At 38.6% G+C, this 20,645-nt stretch overlaps 1 protein-coding gene across 1 annotated transcript in view; it reads right to left on the bottom strand.

Moving 5' to 3' along the window:
• Nucleotides 1–217: 217 nt before the first annotated feature.
• gas8 (growth arrest-specific 8) overlaps nt 218–20,645 on the bottom strand; it is a 32,006-nt gene continuing 11,578 nt past the window's right edge. The window contains exons 7-11 of the mRNA XM_067419809.1: nt 20,211–20,378; nt 18,004–18,090; nt 17,489–17,698; nt 13,847–13,912; nt 218–1,338 (exon numbers count right to left, since the gene is read on the bottom strand). Of these exons, the coding sequence (XP_067275910.1) occupies nt 1,189–1,338; nt 13,847–13,912; nt 17,489–17,698; nt 18,004–18,090; nt 20,211–20,378 (681 nt within the window). The 3' untranslated portion in view covers nt 218–1,188. The remainder of the gene's footprint in view (nt 1,339–13,846; nt 13,913–17,488; nt 17,699–18,003; nt 18,091–20,210; nt 20,379–20,645) is intronic.

Raw genomic sequence — 20,645 nt, 5'->3', positions numbered from 1 at the left:
ATGGCATCCAAGATGGTCCCACTCTTCTCTTTAGTAATTTGGCACATAGTCTTAGAGCTTGACCAGTGGGGCCCAGGAAGCAGATTGACTGGTTTAAACGACAGTATACAAGATTAAAGTCAGATAGATTCCAACGCACAGATTCTCACACCTAGATATTATCACATAGAGACTGTGTCTGTTCCCCGAAATAGTAAATACAAAGACATCAAAACCATTCAATTGTATAATTTTTATTGATATCCAACAAATAAACAACAGATATAATACAGATTAACAAATGATAAAACTCGGGTTGCTGAATAGTTGACCCCTTTCCCCAAAATCGGTTATTGTTAATGATATGATTACAGATTATAATTTAGATGTGCTGTGTTTGACAGAGACCTGGTTAAAACCTGACGACTACATTACTTTAAATGAGTGCACCCCCCAAGATTATTGTTATAAACACGAGCCGCGTATGAAAGGTAAAGGGGAGGTGTTGCTGTAATTTATAATAATATATTCAGTATTACTCAGAGGTCTAGTTTCAAATATAATTCCTTTAAAGTCTTGGTGCTTTATGTAACGTTTTAATTGATAAATCCCATTTGACATTTGTATTGGCTACTGTATGAAGGCCACCAGGGCACAATACAGACTTTATCAAAGAATTTGCTGATTTTCTATCAGAGTTAATACTGGCTGCAGATAAAGTACTAATTGTCTTCCTAGCATTGTTCGGGAAGCAGACACACTCTGTCAGTTTAAATCTAGATTAAAAACACATCTCTTTATCTCTATGGCATACACATAAAACATGATCAACTTATATTATTCAAATCAGTTCGCTAATTTCAATAAGAATGCAATTACAGAGATAACTCATTTTGTATTTTATTAGCTTACCAAACGCAAAACTTTGATGAAGAAAACCCATTCCTAGCAAGCTTATAGTGCTGACTCGTTACCTGGATGTACCTGTGTTATTGTTTCTTACCGGTTGTTATCGTACTGCTGGATGGTGCAACTGACCGAACAGAATCAAGTATTTTACAGAGGTGTGTAATAAGCATAGTTATTACTACATGTAACATAAATAACAAGACTAGTAGAGTAAAGTGTTAACAAAAAACAAACAAAAAACATTGATACAAATTACATTTGATCATTTTATTAAGATAAAATGTGTTTTTTCTTTTCTTGCTAATTTGTAGCAGAAACAAGGGCAGCAGGGCCCTGACCAAGACTCTGTCCAGCAACACTGCTTTCGAGTGGCTTAAAGCCGAGTTCTTCCACAGGAATCCCAAATGCCCGCAGCTTTGCTTCAGAAGTCTTCAGCAAGTCATTATAGGCCTGTGGATAGAAATAGACAACTACACTTAAAACTAGTTCTTTTTAAACTAGGTAGTTTGTCAATGTCACATAATCAACATCTAATCAGATTACAGTGAAGATTAAACTTTCATTTTAACATCCATTCTTGTAGACAAATGGCACCATTTAGGGTCTTCATATGAAAAAAAAACATAACTATAACGATAACTATAATGATAACAATAACTTATCTGCATCCACACCAATACAGAATATTGATTGAATGGGCCGCAGTTTTCTTGTCTGCCAATTGGCTGTCAATGTTTTTATCATTCTTCAGATGGAAGTAATTATTCTCACAATGTTTTTTGCCTGTACTGTTATTGTCATTGTTGTGGTGTAAACTATGCTATTCATTTATATTTAGTGATTTTTAGAACAATAGCCCTATAGTAATCATCCGTGAAATCCTTAAGTGTACATATCATACATAAATAAAATGCGTACACATTTGTGAAAAAAAAAAAAAAAAAAAAAAAAAAATTCACACTAACATACTACTGAATATTTAAACAATACACCTGAAATGCTTATACATACAGATGAAAACATCTGGTTACTGACAAACCTTGGTTCCCCGAGATGAAGGAACGAGACATTGTGTGAGAGGTGATGCTGCTATGGGGAAACACCTTTCTCCTAAAAATACTGAAGCCTGAACAGAAAAACTGATGGATGTCTAAACTTTATCTAAACCCATGTCATTGATCCCAAAGAGCTATACACTCACCTAAAGGATTATTAGGAACACTATACTAATACTGTGTTTGTCCCCCTTTCGCCTTCAGAACTGCCTTAATTCTACGTGGCATTGATTCAACAAGGTGCTGAAAGCATTCTTTAGAAATGTTGGCCCATATTGATAGGATAGCATCTTGCAGTTGATGGAGATTTGTGGGATTCACATCCAGGGCACGGAGCTCCCATTCCACCACATCCCAAAGATGCTCTATTGCAGGGGTGCTCAAGTTCAAAGGCCAAGGGGGCCACATTTAAATCATACAAAATGTGAAGGGCCACAAATTTGCATCGTAAGACTTTATTTAAAACAATATTTACATTTTTTACTTTAGACATGCAGTTAATCTTGCTATGTAAGTCTTGCTAGTATTTGTCCTATTTAAATTAATACTGAACATGAAAATGTAAATTTAAATCTGGAATAAAAAGTGGATTAACAATTTTTTTGCAATATTAATGCAAAAAAAGAGCTCATACTCAAACAGAGTATTAAAAATATTAAAATAATATATAAAAATTGTAAACACAAGAAAAACATTGTGCAAATATGGGTTACTTCTAGCCCTGCTGAAAAGAAGTCCTTCCTAGTGGGAAATCTGAGTCTGCATCTTTTTCACCAGTGATTTCAGGTCTGGCTGTTGCTCACTGGTAGCTGCTCTAAGACAGTCTTTCAAATGTCTGTCAGTTAGACAAGAACATTGCTTTGACTTTATTATTCCCATTGCAGAGAAAGCACTTTCACACACATGTGTAGATCCAAAGCAGGTCAAGATTTTTTCAGCACACTGGATTAATGCAGGGTATGTGTCTTTCAGAACACACTTGGTCCAGAATGTGTCAGTGCTCTCTTCTTTGTGTCTTTCTTTAAGGATGTTGTTGTGCTGCAGCTCTATGAGTTGCTCCTCAAACACTGCCCTTTTCACACTGAAGTGTTCTGATGTGACTGCGAAAGACGTAGCCTGTATGTCACAAGCAAATGGATTCTCTGTGAATGCCAGTACAGGTGTGAGAGATTTAACATCGGCAAATCGTGAGGAAAACTCATATTTTAGCTCCCTGAGATAAGAACAGTAGGCACTGGGTGAAAATGAGCCTGTCACTTCTGACTGCAGAACAGAAAAGTGAGCGAAATTTTCTTCCTGAAGTTGCTGCGCGAACAGGTCCAGTTTTGTTTCAAATGCAGCCACATCGTTCAGCATCATCAGAAGAATCTTTTGTTTCCCTTGAAGCTTACGATTGAGCGCATTTAAATGTTGCGTCACATCAGTCAGGAAAGCTGCATTTTGCGTGAAGGTGTCTTCGAGAGGTGCCAGTAAATCATGTCGGCCTTTCTCTTTTAAAAATATGCGCACAACTGGAAGTATTTCCATGAAGCGATCAAGGACATTTCCACGACTAAGCCATCTGACCTCTGCGTGCATTGCCAAGTCAGGGTATGCGCTTTCAAACTCTTCGACCAAGGAACGGAACTGTCTGTGTTTCAGGGCATGTGCAAGAATAAAATTTACTATACGTGTCACAGCGTCCATTGTCATTTTGAGCTGTCCACGTTTAAGCTTGCTGCACAATTGCTCCTGATGCAGAATGCAGTGGTATGAGAAGAAGGCCGGTATTTCAGGATCTTTTCGAAGTAAAGCGATTAATCCTTTTTCCTTTCCAACCATTGATGGGGCGCCATCAGTAGTCACAGAAACAAGCTTTTTCAAATTAATTTTTTTGCCTGGTCCATGATAAAAAATCATCAGTGCAGAGTGAATGTCCTCTCCACGGGTTTGGCCTTTCAATGGGAGCAAGGTCAACATTTCCTCTACATATTTATCACCTTTAAGAAAACGCACCCATACTGCAAGCTGCGCGACATCTGTGCTGTCAGTAGATTCATCCAGTGCTAAACTGAAGTACTCTGAACTTTCAATGTCTTTTAGCAACTGTGAAAAGAGATTGTCTGAAATTAATTCTACTCACAGGTCACTGTTGAATCAGACAATTGTAGCTTTGAGATTTGCCTGATGATGTCATCCTTGTTCTTAAAATCCGAAAACAGCGATTCTGCACAGTCCATAAATGTATTTATGGACTGTGTCTCCCTCTGTAGCAGGTCTATTGTTAGCACTTTTAACAATGCCGCAGAACATGGATCGCTGGGCATGAAACCCAGCTAGCAACGTCTGTACCTTTTGACTCCTGAGATCGCTGCTATTTGGATATGTCACGCTGAAATCGGGATGAAGTTGCTCATGGTGGGGTTGCAGATTAGCTCGCTTTAATACAGCAATTGTTTTTTGACAAATGAGACACATTGGTTTGCCACCTATGTCTGCAAAGGATTCCATTTGCCACGCAGGGTTGAAAACTCTATTTTCATCGTCAACCTTCCTTTTCTTTGAAGCCATTGTTATTTAATGTACAGTAGGTACACACAACATACAGTATTTTTAGATGACAGTTGGGGTTTCCCGATGACTCATCGATGACGGCTCTTTTCATTTTCGCGGGTTCCGTTTGCGTCACAACCTTAAAGGTACAGTACCCATTTTTCACATGAACAGGTGTTGAGGGCCATCAAAATATATTAAATATATATTTACTTTATATTTTAATATCTACATTTTTTTTAGGCATATAATAATATTAGCCTACATAAAATGTTTAATTATGTATTATGGTTTCTTTCTATGGCACATTTTTATACTCAGGGTCGCGTTAAAAAGTCATTATTATTATTATTACTAATACTAGGCCCACCAATATTAGTACATCTAACTTTTAAATTAGTTAGAATTCGCTCAGCTTTTTTCGTCAACACTTTTTGAGGTGTGCACGCACAGCACACGAATCCTCTCATTAGCTACAACCATATAAAATATTAATAAATAAAATAAAAATTCAAGCAAATTCAAAAACATTTCGCTCTTTTAATTTTAATCAATGCTTGAATAACACACGTCACCTTCCATTAAAAATTATGGCTATTGCGGTGGCTGGGATACACCAAGAACATACGGACATATGTGGCATACTTTTTGGAATGAGTGATCACGAGGGAAAAAAAAACGTTTAGCCTATGTCGCATAACATCAGTTAATGGAAATGCTGTCATTTTGCTAGGCCTATAGTTTATTATTTTTTTATTATCGACATTTAGAAAATATCGCAAAGGTTTTTGGCAAATCTGTAATGGAGAGAGCAGTTCAAACAAAATCAAGTGGATTCAGGCCGTCTTGCAAACGCGCTTGACCCATTCATAATTATTATTATTTTCTTAAATATTCACATAAACAACAAATTGTTCACTATAGCAATAGTAGACCATCGTTAATAAACTTGGGCTTTGCGACTGGCAAGCTTGTTTTATTAAGTTAGGAGCTATATCATTAAAGTGTGATAGGCTATTTAAATGCAAGTGAAAGTGAGCTGGCTGCGTATCGTGCACACAAAAGTTGCTGACTGACAGCTTTAGTTCCGCTATTTGTTATACGCTCAGCTTTGAAAAAACTAAATGAACTGTATAGGCTACCTTTCGGAGATACTTGATATATTCCACACACACATCACAATGATGCATATGCAAACTCCGTTCAGCAAGCTTAAATGTGACGCGCGCAAACCTTAAATATTATTAACTTAAATGTTCAGTGTCGCATCCAGAAGTTAAACACACAGCTGTCTTCATAAAAAAAAAAAAAGAGAGAGAGAGAGAGAGAGAGAGAGAGAGAGAGAGAGAGAGAGAGAGAGAGAGAGAGAGAGAGAGAGAGAGAGAGAGAGAGAGCGACTAAAATGTGCTGATTCCGCTCGAGCTCGATCTTTCTCCTATTATGGTCTTTGATCGTGAAATGAGCTGAAAACTGAAAACAAGTGTCCTTTTTTTATTAGCCTACTTAACCTGCCCGACGTGGATTTTCCGCAGCGTCCGTGGTATAATCATAGCCTATAAGTAAAACTGTCTAATATTCGTGCAACATTTGAGTTGAATTTTTTATTTTATTTTTTTTAATTGCATTCATCTTCAGCATGATGTGGGCCACAAAATTAATACCGACGGGCCGGATGCGGCCCGCGGGCCGCCTGTTGAGTACCTCTGCTCTATTGGGTTGAGATCTGGTGACTGTGGGGGCCATTTTAGTACAGTGAACTCATTGTCATGTTCAAGAAACCATTTTGAAATGATTTGAGCTTTGTGACATGGTGCATTATCCTGTTGGAAGTAGCCATCAGAGGATGGGTACATGGTGGTCATAAAGGGATGGACATGGTCAGAAACAATGCTCAGGTAGGTTGTGGCATTTAAATTATGCCCAAATGGCACTAAGGGGACTAAAGTGTGCTAAGAAAACATCCCCCACACCATTACACCACCACCAGCCTGCACAGTGGTAACAAGGCCAAATTCTGACTCTACCATCTGAATGTCTCAACAGTAATCAAGACTCATAAGACCATGCAACATTTTTACAGTCTTCGACATAACCAATTTTGGTGAGCTCGTGCAAATTGTAACCTCTTCTTCCTATTTTTTAGTGGAGATGAGTGGTACCTGGTGGAGTCTTAACAATAATAATAATAATTCATTACATTTATATAGCGCTTTTCTAGGCACTCAAAACGCTTTACATAGAAGAGGGAATCTCCTCAACCATCACCAATGTGCAGCATCCACTTGGATGATGTGACGGCAGCCATATTGTGCCAGAACGCTCACCACACACCAGCTGATTGGAGACCGAATGATGAAGCCAATCAGGATATGAGGATTATTAGGAGGCCACGATGGACAGGGGCAAGTGGGCTAATTTGGGATTTTTAACGACCACAGAGAGTCGGGACCTCGGTTTAACGTCTCATCCAAAGGACGGTGCCCTTTGACAGTATAGTGTCCCCATCACTATACTGGGGTGTTAGGACCCACACAGACCACAGGGTGAACACCCCCTCCTGGCCTCACTAACACCTCTACCAGCAGCTACCTGGTTTTCCCAGTTGGTCTCCCATCCAGGTACTGACCAGACTCAGCCCTGCTTAGCTTCAGTGGGAAACCAGTCTTGGGCTGCAGGGTGATATGGCTGCTGGTGATGAGTCTTCTGCTGTTCCGCCTCAAGGTTGCCCATCCGCCTCAAGGTTGTGCGTGTTGTGGCTTAACAAATGCTTTGCTGCATACTTCGGTTGTAACGAGTGGTTATTTCAGTCAAAGTTGCTCTTTCAGCTTGAATCAGTTGGACCATTCTCCTCTGACCTCTAGCATCAACAAGGCATATTCGCCCACAGGACTGCCGCATACTGGATTTTAGGCTTTTTTCTGGATTTTCTAGGCTAACGTTGTGTATTTGCTAACAAAATTTGCATTTTAAAATGTTTACATTTTAGCCCAAACATACTTATACATAAACATAATATAAAATATAAATTTCATAGCACAAGACACGGTTTATGATCCTTTTAAAATGTTAAATGTATGTAATACATACTTTTAATCCATTAAATTCAGGAACACTGAATTGTAGCGACTCAGGCGAATCAAACACACAATCGCCAGTTACATTTAACAAATCTGTTGTGAAAGCTGTGTGCTGGATGGCAGACCTTCCCCCAACACAACAGAGGGAGATTCTTCAGTCACCCTGGAAACCATCTGATAAGATGTTTTTATGGCCGGAAAGAATGTGGCCACATGAAGTCTTATACACAAAGAGTTTAAGACACAGAGCTTTTGCCTCAAATTATAGACAAACCATCTATAAATGAACATGCACCCCAGGACATTATATGTAAACACATAACTGTCTTGTAAAATGTTTATTCTGTATGGTATTTTGCATCTTTTTGTCTTTGTCTTAACAAAGTACTAGTTCAGATAACCTCATATATGTCATGTCTCCTATCAAATTAATGCTCACTTCACGACTTACACTTCCATGTATATCACTTATTCAGAAAATGCAGTGTGTGTTTGTTGCATTAATTATAGTATGAAGAACTCAGAGACCCACTGAGTCCAACTTTTAAACAAAGAGCTATAAATTCTGCTGAGGAATTTCCCGCCGGGAAATCCCAACACTCTCATTGGTTAAGTCTAACCCTGGAGGGTGGGACTATTTCCAGACCTTAAAAAGACCAGTGAAGACAGGCTCTTCCCTCTTCCTCTTGTTCTCTTACTCCACTCTCTTCACTTCTTCTCTCTCTCCCTGTGGGAGCCAACACCCACGGGGGGGGCTGGCACTTAAGCCATGCCACCAATGCAGGCCCTCCAAGCAGGCCTCAGTCCTTCCAAAAATCTTCTCTTCTACAATCCGATCTTCAAGAACACGAAGCCTCGCTAAAGCAAACAGCCGCTTCCCTCCCAACCTCGGAAAGGACCGCCGGACACGCAGAGACACGCAGAGACACGCAGAGACACATACGCACACAAGCGAGAAGCCAAAACGAAACCAAAAAGAATGCAAGTATTCTTATTCTTACTGCTGTAAAGAGGGTGTGTTATTCTCCTGTTGGGATAAATTAACTCCGTGAAGGTCGTATTTGGTTGAACTGAAGGAAAGCTGTTTCTTACCCTCCCCCACTCTCTTTGTCTCTCTCTCTCCCTCTCTCTTTGTCTCTCTCTCTCTCTTTTATCTCTCTCTAACTTCAGTCTATTCATTATTCTCTTTTATGTATTCTTTCGTTAATATCTATACTTCTACTCTCTTGATGCATATTTAGTATGTACTTTCTGTGTGAATTGTAGTGTTATTTTTAGTCTGTGTTTATTAAACCTTCAAAAGACATTTAATGAGTTGAATCTGTTATTCTGCCACATACACAAAGTCAATGAAACTTGCGATCTAAACGTTACCTAACTGCTTATGCTACTATGTTAGTAAAGTAAACTGTATGACCATTTGAAATATTGAACTTATCCTGATCAGTAAAGTTAATGTTTCTTATGCGCTCGTAAAGCAGTAATCCCTTTATTGAGAATTGATTTGAAAAGTCTATAACTAATTTGCAGGACAAACTTAGTAGGATAATTTCAAGCAATTCCGTAAAGGGTTACTTGTATTTAATTAAACAATTTTCCCTATCGGAAAATTTTAATACGTAATGAACAACTGGCAAATCATATTCATAAATTCATGAATATTGAAAATTAAATCCCTTTTGAGTTAATTATTCCCCGAGACATTAAACTCATAAGCTCGTTGTTTAATCGAAAGACTGGGGGTCGGGGGAGCAGCATGAATTTTGATAAGAAAATTACACCTCTGGCCACTGGGTCTGTTGGGTCGTTTATCATTTGCAGATACTCTACGGACAATCCAACCCAATACGGATCAATTTTTATATATCTTGCCCTGTCAAGTGGTAGAATTGATTCTACACAGAAAATACAGGAAATCCAGGAATACCAGGAAAACTACATGCATTTCCACTATGGGGAATGGACCATTTTCCCCAAGGGGGTAATTACTAACAAAGCTTATGAAGCTTATAATTGCCCCCGGAAAGCCTACCTTCCATAGAGGCAGCCATTGCTAACCAAGCCATCATTTGCTGTTAACATTCCATTGACTCCCATTCATTTTGGCGTCACTATGACAGCGAATAACTATACATCTGAGGTGTTAAAGTCTGAGGTTTAAAGTCTCTATTTGTCCATTGTTTATTGTGTTTGTCCATTGAATTACTATCCTAAACATGGAGAAAGTTTCAAAAACGAAGTTGGACATTTGATGGAGAATTTCTGTGTCAAAAATACTCCTTCCGGTTTCTCACAAGGAGAGTTTTTTTCGCCAATAGGTCCGCTTGACGTCAACAGGGCGGAATGTCCTTGTATGGGCCGTACGGGATCTTCTCCCGGAAGGGTGCTCGAGCGACCAGAGCGAGAGAGCCAATGCACGCCGCTCAAAAAACTGCTCTCAAGGTGCAGATCCACTTGCCCGTGCAACACTTCTGTCGCGCTGCGCTCCACTTTATTCCTATGGGTACATCACTTTGACGCACGTTTGACTTTAACGCGCCCGCATAGCATTCCGGGAAGGCAGCGCTGCATTTGAACCGATTTGAACGCAGAAATGACGGAAAGTGTCACAACATCACTCTTCAGTTGTGTCGCAAAAGTGGATCTCGACGGTCACTGCTGTCACAGGACTTCACGAAATCAACAAAGTTACCAAAGACGTGTGTTTTTGACGGAGTAGTCCCAGCGATAAAGGTTCACGGTCGTGCTTTGGAAGCAGGCGGTGAGTAAAACTGCTTCAAATGTCTATGTTGTTGGCTATCGTCAGTAAACATCAGTAAACGATCGTGTGTAGTTTAATTTATCAATGAAGCATGCGATGTATGACGTGTTTAAATACATTTGTTTACCTGACTAATATGTGTCTGTTTGTTTATTGTAAAACCACCCAAACATAAACCTAGGGGATGTTCTCACAAAGCATGCTTCTTCATTCAAATGCGCCAACTTACTCCATTGTTTTTCTATACACTAGTCTGACGTAGTGTTGCACGATATACCGGTACTAGAAAAGTATTGCGATTTTTTTCTGGGATTTAGCAATCCTGTGAATCACTAAAGTAATATTTAGTTGTATGACCACAGTTTTTTAAAACTGCTTGACATCTGTGTGGCATGGAGTCAACCAACTTGTGGCACCTCTCAGCTGTTATTCCACTCCATGATTCTTTAACAACATTCCACAATTCATTCACATTTCTTGGTTTTGCTTCAGAAACAGCATTTTTGATATCACCCCACAAGTTCTCAATTGGATTAAGGTCTGGAGATTGGGCTGGCCACTCCATAACATTAATTTTGTTGGTTTGGAACCAAGACTTTGCCCGTTTACTAGTGTGTTTTGGGTCATTGTCTTGTTGAAACAACCGTTTCAAGGGCATGTCCTCTTCAGCATAGGGCAACATGACCTCTTCAAGTATTTTAACATATGCAAACTGATCCATGATCCCTGGTATGCGATAAATAGGCCCAACACCATAGTAGGAGAAACATGCCCATATCATGATGCTTGCACCTCCATGCTTCACTGTCTTCACTGTGTACTGTGGCTTGAATTCAGAGTTTGGGGGTCGTCTCACAAACTGCCTGTGGCCCTTGGACCCAAAAAGAAAAATTTTACTCTCATCAGTCCACAAAATGTTCCTCCATTTCTCTTTAGGCCAGTTGATGTGTTCTTTGGCAAATTGTAACCTCTTCTGCACATGCCTTTTTTTTAACAGAGGGACTTTGCGGGGGATTCTTGAAAATAGATTAGCTTCACACAGACGTCTTCTAACTGTCACAGTACTTACAGGTAACTCCAGACTGTCTTTGATCATCCTGGAGGTGATCATTGGCTGAGCCTTTGCCATTCTGGTTATTCTTCTATCCATTTTGATGGTTGTCTTCCGTTTTCTTCCACGTCTCTCTGGTTTTGCTCTCCATTTTAAGGCATTGGAGATCATTTTAGCTGAACAGCCTATCATTTTTTGCACCTCTTTATAGGTTTTCCCCTCTCTAATCAACTTTTTAATCAAAGTACGCTGTTCTTCTGAACAATGTCTTGAACGTCCCATTTTCCTCAGCTTTCAAATGCATGTTCAACAAGTGTTGGCTTCATCCTTAAATAGGGGCCACCTGATTCACACCCGTTTCTTCACAAAATTGATGACCTCAGTGATTGAATGCCACACTGCTATTTTTTTGAACACACCCCTTTCAACTAATTCAACTAATTGCCCAATTGCACAGCCTTAAGAGCGTGCATATCATGAATGCTGGGTCTCATTTGTTTTCTGAGAATCTACTGAACCTACTGGTAACTTGTTTGCCACGTAGCAATAAAAAAATATACGAAAAACCTTGATTATTCTGGTTAGTCACATTGTACTGCTATTATTTTGAACAAGACTGTATAAGCTCTATGTGACAGCAGTTGTCAGGACACGTGTGTGCAGAGCTCTGCTTCCACCGTTCACTAAACATTGGAAGTAGTAGAAGAGTTAAATATATACACGCAGCGCATGACAGAGAAAGCAACAGAAATATGCGCGCATTAAAGAAAAAGCGCGGCGCGGGACGCGCCGGACTCTGACCTGAAGCGTGCGCACACGCCTTTCAGACAACAAACATGCGATCGCAATTCAGTTCTTTAGCGGATTATTATTTGGGTCTGAATGGTCAAAACTATGTAAAAATGCACGGTCTGGCGAGTATTCAGGTAAACACATTCGGATATGTCTTTAGTGAACGTGTAGCCTACAGCTGACGTAATTAGATCCGTGCAGGTCTTTAAGCCAGACCTAATATTCTGTGATTAATGTTAAGCAAACAATGAAAAATAGAAAACCACCACATGCTTGGCTAAATAACTATAATATATTTATTAAGAATCAGTGTATAGTTAAATTAGAGTGAAGACTAAGTAAGGGGTTTTATATTTGATTATTTAATTTCTTTCTTGAATTAGGCTACTGTTAAATAGACCTAATGTAGCTGAAAAATAAAGCACAGTTTTTGTCATATTGTTTGTAATTCGCATTTTTGGCTTAAAAATCTATATTATAATAACAAGATTACATTTAAAAAATATTACATTACACGTATCATGAAATAAGATGTTGGTCATCCCAACCTGTTGAGAAGTGAATGATAACATGATTGATGATGTGATCTCTGTAAGGATGTACACACTGGCATGTAGTTATTATAGCAATAACAGGAGGGAATGGTCAAAAACCAGGGCAGGAACATGCTGGCCAAGTGAATTTTTAGTTTAAAAAAAATAAAACAATGAATAATAAGTTCTGTTGTCATATTATTTATATTATCTGTTTTTTTTTTGTTTTTTTTACCGTGGTATCGATTTAGTATCGGTATCGAGGTATTTTAGTCTGGTATCATATTGAAGTCATAATTTTGGTATCGTGACAACACTAGTCTGACGTGCAAAACCGTTTTGCTTGCTACTGCTAAGGTTTAGTCGCATAATAGTCCATAAACCAATGTCCTCATAAACGCACACAAATGTTGAAAAGCCACTAAATACAGTACATCTGCGCACGCTCGTGATTCTTTAGCTCCGCCCACACTATACGCATCCATCCGCCTCCATCCGCTCTGTTTTTTTTCCGGAAAGACTCGGTACAGCCTATCTTTTTTTTATAAATATAATAAAACTAAAGACTTTTCAGAGATATGAAGGATGCAATACTACTCTATAGGTACTCAGGGGAGGTTTCACCCCCCTTTAAATCATCAGGGCACAACAATAAGGACTGCCCGATGGCCCGGGGCCAGTGTAAAAGACACTCGGGCCAGTTGATGGAACTGTCACCTGCCCGCTCGGGCCAGTGCCGCATATTCACTGATAATTTTAACTTTTGTAAGCTTTGCCTATATAAATATTCAATTGCACATAGACGAGAAATGACCTGTTTTTCTCAGTTCGGTATTGGCATGTTGGCACAACACTAGCTTAGGCGCACAGCGTGTCTCACAGTGAAAGAATATTTACACAAAATTGTCAAAATGCAGAGAAACATTGTAAACATAGTTGGTTATGTCTTTTAAATGACCGTAAACATGAAATATGCAAGGCACCACCAGCGTTTTTGTCATTTTCACAGGTTTCATGGTGCACAGAATATCTTGTATGAATATCTGAACATGCAATATCGAAAGAAAGAACAGACTCTGTTTTATTTACATAAAATGTGTTATTATTTTTTTAGAATGTGGGCAAGTTTCATGCCTTATACAGAAACAGTTTCTCACCTTGCAAACTCGTGCCACTTCATACTGCAAGTCTGTGATATTATGGTTTTTGGATTCCAAAACTTCCTAAACAAAAATAAAAGTGTAAAGATAGATTAACAAACATTTCAGTAACCCTGATTTCTTTATTAAGAATTCAGTAATATATAACTGGCACAGACAATGTGTTTGACATTTTTTTTAAACAAAGATTCATCTTTTGTATTCACAAATTTCAAATGAGCTTTCTGACGTTTAGAAATGCCGTTTTCCTTGCCCTGTTTTTTTTTCTGCATTTGTTTGATCTATTTTATTATTTTATTTTATATAATAATGAGTTGTATGCTTATTTAACAATAGAACACAGCTAGTTTCATAAGCTTTGCTAGTAGTGTAGTCAAAAATATCGATACACAGATACCAGCTGCACTTTCTTGCTCTCCTCTCTGACCAACAGCGAGTTGACACACACCCGCCTCCTATCATTCACTCTGGTTAAAGGGTCATGAAACCCCAAAACACTTTTTTTGAGATGTAAACAGATATGTATAGGCTGCACATCATTGAAAACACTAAGGGTACTCATTAATGGTATTCATATGTGAAAATAGTTATTTTTGCATTTTTCAGAGCGATTTCTGTCTTCCGGTTTGAAAAGCTTAGTCGGAGCAACGTCACAAATGCTGACGTCGGCGCGGCCTTTTCGGCCCAAGTATGGGCTGCTGGGCACATGCTGACGTCGACCGCTCCAAGCGATTCTCGATATATATTCATGACATAAAGCTCATTCAGTCCAATCCCTGTGCTGTAGTATGCATACAAGATAATTTAGTTAATATGCATGAGACAGTCGCTTCTGTCAGGCTCGTCTTCCATCATTATTGTAGAGATATGGTGGGGAAGTTTTGGAAGCAGCGTGCGGAAAAGTCACGGAGGAAAGCTAGGCGTTGTGCTGATACGAAGTAACGTAAAGGGCGCCGAGCGAGCTGTAACCAGCGCCGTCTGTGGAAGCCTTTGCTACAAAGGCTCGGTAAAGTAAAATTCACCTGAGGAATCGCACGCCGAACCTGCAAGCGTTGACTATCTATGTCAGGAGTGCAAAATAACCAATCTGTAATCTGTAGGCTAATGAACAAAAGCCACGTCCTCTCCGTTTTATTTGTCGTCACAGCCATGCACTAAACCGCATGTGTTCGGGCTCTTAGTGAAACAGTGTGCATATTTGGACAGATATAGATTTAGCTGCAGAGTGATAGACAGCGCGGATCGTCACGGCAACCCAGCGCGCGTCCCTCTGCTTCAGATGCGCGGTCGAGACTGGCCTCAAACCCCTTCGCTTTTACCCCGATCTAGAATTACACATCTCTGTCGCATCGCATGTTGGGTGGTTCACGTTCTCTTATCACGTCGGCGCGTTGTTCATCTTGCCAAACAGCGTGCATATTTGGACAAATATAGTTTTATCACGTTTGCAAAATATTTCATCATGCAGAATAACATTTAATTTCATTTCTCACTGAATTATGCTGGTTTGAACTTTGAAGAGCTGAATGATTTGCGATCTCTGCTGCACGCCACTCATAGCTCTCTCATTCGCTGTACTCATCCCTCATTTAATCTCACTGTGGTAAACAATGCCAACGTGAACCAAGAACATGTCTCAGAACCGCTGTAACTGCTGCTATCACCTACTGACACTCCCCTATTTATGCAAACTTTCCCTCTTTCCACACAATACCATCCCACCTTTTCACAGTTGACCACTCCCCTTTTAACAAGCTTTTTCAAATCGAAGGTGTGAAAAAACACCGCTGCAGCAGGGGGGTTTCATGACCCTTTAAAGAGCATTTGTGTGTCGGATCTGAACTTCCGCAGGATTGTACATAATTCTAATCATTCCCGCATATTTCATGCTCACTAATTAGTGCCAAAGTTGCTTCAACAAAGTATCAAGCAAAGGCTGTGTATACTTATGTACATGTGATTTTACTTGTTTTTTATTTTTAATAAATTTGCAAAGATTTTAAACAAATGTCTTTCACATTGTAGGAAATATTGGGAATATTGTTTAGGGAAATATTGGGGAATATTGTTTGTAGAATTGAGAAAAAAAAATGAATTTAGTTCATTTTGGAATAAGGTTGTAACATAACAAAATTTAGAAAAAGTAAAGCGTTGTGAATACTTCCCGGATGCACTGTAAAGCGCTATCTCTCCTGGGTTTTCTGAAACCTAGCTGCGTGTGCTTCCTGTATGTTTACAAACAGATAATTGGTCTATAGAAAGTCATAATACCCTATTAATTGTTTTACCTTTTGTCACATTACACCTGGAAAATAAAATAAATATAATTAACTTTTTTGAGCTGTATCTACACATCCTAACCCTCATCATCGAAGTGAAAATAACATTTTAAAACATTTTGGACGATATATTAAAAACTGAAAATTTTGATTAACAGGGTTGGAAAAGTCATCGGTCCCCTGATTTAATACTTCTTAGAGCCACCTTTCCTACACCTGGATTGGGGAATATTTGCCCATTGTTACTTGTAGAATTGTTTAAGTTCAGTCAAATTCTGTGCTGAGAGGCAATAGACTACTCTCTTCTAGTCTAGTTGATTTGAGTCAGGGCTTTTATTTAAATGTTTACATTATTAATAACCCTCCAGAATGTTTTAAAATGTTATTTTCACTTTGATGATGAGGATTATGATGTGTAGATACCGCTCAAAAAAGTTAGACTTAATTGATTTTATTTTCCACGGTGTAATGTGACAAAAGGTGAAGATTTTAACAAGCGTATCGATTCATGATTCGGATCGTGTGTCAAACTGCAAAACTGCTGAAATCATGTAAAATTGAGGATTGAAATCGAGTAAAATTGTGAGTAATTTGATTCTGATTTTTTAAGTGTATTCTTTTTACAGAGAAAATACATTGAATTAAAGCAGTATGAATGTGTCTTGAAAAGAACGAACTTTGGTTTTTTTAACGTAAAATTGTTAATGTATAACGCTTTGCAGCCTTTTTTAATTTACCGCAAGAAAACCTCTACAGAATGATTGTCATAAATTTTACCAGATTATTGGTTGCTTTCTTATATTGAAATACTGTTGGTGATTACTGAGAATCATCCATAAAAGAGTAAGCTACATTTTTAATTTTCAGAGTATAAGGTGTAATAACATTGATATAATAATACTTACTATTCTTGAATACTTTTTAAAGGGCTATTTTTTATTCCTACTTTGAGAAGTATTTAGGACAGGTACTTTTACTCTACTAGAACTACATTTTTTGACAAGCAACAGTACTTCTACTCGAGTATGCTTTTTCAGTACTCTTTCCACCACTGCAGCTGTGTTAACGATTTGTCTATCACAGATTTATGACTTAAAGGGTTAGTTGACTCAAAAATTAAAATCATTTAATTAATTAATCACCCTCATGTCGTTGTCTTACGGGTGTCCAGCGACATGAGGGTGAGTAATTAATTAAATAATTTTCATTTTTGGGTGAACTAACCCATTAACTTCCCTGTGGAGTTTTTTATCTGCGACTAACCGACTAATTTAAATTTGGTCGGCTAAGCTTTTTCTCGTCAACTAACATTTAGTAGGCTATTAGGGGGCAGCCCTACTATATGAGCTCATAAACGTACCTCCAGTTTATGGGTGACCACACTGAGGGTGGTAGGGTCCAGGTTAGAAACAGACAGCACCTCACTGAGCTGGGCTTCCTTCTTCTCCAGTGTGTCATTGAGTGTGCTCAGTTTGCACTCCAGCAGCAGGTTTTTGAAGCCACTCTTCTGCTGAACCTCCAGGATGGCTTTAGTGAACTTCATGTACAACTCGTCTCGCTCCAACTGAACCTGCACAACAATCAAACAATCTTTAGCTCTCAGGCATGAAGCAGTCCTAAGGAATCACTAAGAACAGATAAAAACTTTAAGGGATAACTCTTATCCAGTATAGTAATGTTGTAGAAAATGCAATAAAAACAAAAAATACATTAATAATTATCCAGCTGGTATGTATTACAGTGTGTATAGCAAACAGATTTTTGTTATGACGTGATATTCATGTTATCAAGATGAGGAGGAGACTTTTTTCCCCCCCATAACACCATTAAGGCTGATCGTTTTGTATGTTTTAAAAGGTCTGTTCCTCCAATCACCTGTGTAAATCTCTGCTCCAACACTTCATGCTCCCACTTAAGCTCCTTCAAATCTCTGTCAGATATTTTGAGACGAGCTCTTGTTCTCTGAGTACAAAGTAAAAGATTTATATACATTAATAAAATGAATTTAAACCTTTGTTATAAATAACATTTAAAGGAACACTCGTTTTTAGAAATAGGGCTTATTCAACTTCTTTCCTACATTTCGATATGTGGGTAAATGCATTTTTGTCTCAGTGAATGCATTGTTTTAGTTTGGCAGGGTCACCGCTAGTTTAGCTTAGCATAATGAATGGAATCCTATGTACAGTATAGGATTTTACATCCCCCCCCACCTAATTGGGGGGTTGGCTAATTCGCCTTATTCACCTGACGGCCATTTTGAAAACTCTAACGCTGTTGTGGGGTACACAAACCCGGAAGCTGGACTCCGATACAGTACTAATCAGTAGCCGCATTCTGTTTCACTGCACTTCGTCACTCAGGATAAAATCCTACAGAGGACAAACCTTTCACCGTTTTCCGGAGGATAAGGGATTACATGGAGAGTGGATTAAAAAAATATCAGAAGGGATCCTGGTCGTAATTTCTGCATTTTACTACAGACGAAGTTCGAAAGACTCAAGCAATAGCAAGAATGGGACATGCAAAGTCAGCTTTATTTAGCGCTTTTACAATACCGATTGTTCCAAAGCAGCTTCACGGTGTAAACAGGACAATATTGCAACAAAATTTGATTCGGCTGCAGTCATTCTGGAGAAAACGGTGATGTTATCAACTTAATTTAATCTATCATATAGTGTCAACGTGGGCAGATCAGTATTATAGTTGATACAGTTAATTTACATGTGGGAGATATGTGTATGTATAAGCTACTGGATCTTCATATATGTAAAATAAAATGTCCATTTATCTTAAGAATAAAGTACAATTTTATGACACATGGATGATGTCTTTCATAACTTTACAACTTGTCAGAACATCAGAAAGAAATAAGTCATTCAAAAACATTGATAGGCATACTGGTCTAGGTTTGTAAATGGTAACTATGTACATTTATTGGTATGGAGGAATACAAATGGCCTGCTTGTATATTGTAAGTATGGAAAAACGTACTAGAAAAGGGCAGAACATTAGAAATTACATTAGGAGGAAAATTTAAAAACATTAACAAATGAAAACTATATACATAAACATATTATCAGTGATGCATTACATGATTTTGTTACACACAGCAGGCAGAAAGTGAGTGACACAGAATGCTGCTATTGATTAGTACTGTATCGGAGTCCAACTTCCGGGTTTGTGTACCCCACAACAGCGTTAGAGTTTTCAAAATGGCCGCCAGGTGAATAAGGCGAATTGGGCTTAAGCTCCGAATGTTTTGTTAAAAGCCCAGAATCTTTTGGTTTAAAAAATAAATAAATACTTAAAACGTTTCATTTCCTCTCCGTCCTTCAGAGCGACAAAAAAATGAAACAAAAGCTCTATTACCGTGTGTGTGGCGGTCGGCAATGCATCGCACATCACTCAGCTTGTTTGCCAATGCCAACTGCCAATAAAAACTAACAAAGAAGAATATACATCTTCTTTTTCGTCGTTGTCATCAGGGATTGGCGGGCTTTTGTATTTCACCGGCGTCGTAGTTACCTATAGTTAACATGGACAATACACATTTTTTTTAAAGGAACACTAAACCTCACCGGCCAGAGAGAGATTCTGCGTCAGACGAAAGTGTTACAGGTTTGTGAATCCGCTGTTGTAACACTTGAGTTACATGACTGTACATGACTGGCTGGCTAGCTAGCGAGTTAACATTAGGTGTTACTAATTAAGGCGAGACACGACAGGTGAAAACATAGTCAATTTTGAGATTTTGGGCCATCTGGAGAATAGTTACAAAACAGGTTGTAGGCTCTACTGGGTGATTTATTTTTATTTTTTTACTGAGTAACTTATCATTTTCCCAGAATCTCCCCGGGGGAGTATGCCCCCGGACCCCCATAGGTTTGGGCTAAGCCCCGAATGTTTACATCGTCTGGCTCCACCCCTGGCCTGCACTGAGACAAAAATGCATTTGCCCACATATCGAAATGCAGGAAAGAAGTTGAACAAGCCCTATTTCTAAAAAACGGTGGAGTGTTCCTTTCAGTGTCAGTACAATCCACTAGCAATCCTAAATAGTACTGAGACTCTGAACATACAGTTAGAGCACTCTTGTCCTTGTCATAGTTGGCAAGCTGTTTCTGAAGCTCTGCGACTTTCTCTTGGGCCCTTTGTGGAGACTCTCTAAGCTCCTTATTCTGCTCAAGCACTTCCGCCATCTCTTTATTTCTTTTCTCCTCCTTCCTTTTCATGTCTTTTAACTCTTCCTGCACACATTCCACCAGAAGAGAAAATTAGTAATAACTGAAATAATCACTTACTGTACCTCAGCTGGTAGCATGACACCAAGGAACAAACATAATTACAGTACATACATATACTATTATACTTATATATAGCTTAATTGCCACATACATAAACACAAGATTTAATAACTGTGAAGATGCAATGATGAATATGAATAAAGTTAGAAAAAACAAATCTATAAGAGACAATAAGTAATATAGTTTGTAATTAATACAGAGAAAACAAAT

Source organism: Pseudorasbora parva, chromosome 16, assembly GCF_024679245.1.
Source record: "Pseudorasbora parva isolate DD20220531a chromosome 16, ASM2467924v1, whole genome shotgun sequence".
NCBI classification, from domain to species: Eukaryota; Metazoa; Chordata; class Actinopteri; order Cypriniformes; family Gobionidae; genus Pseudorasbora; species Pseudorasbora parva.
The sequence above is the reverse complement of the archived record's forward strand: the minus strand, read 5'-3'. Positions and strand labels throughout refer to the sequence as shown.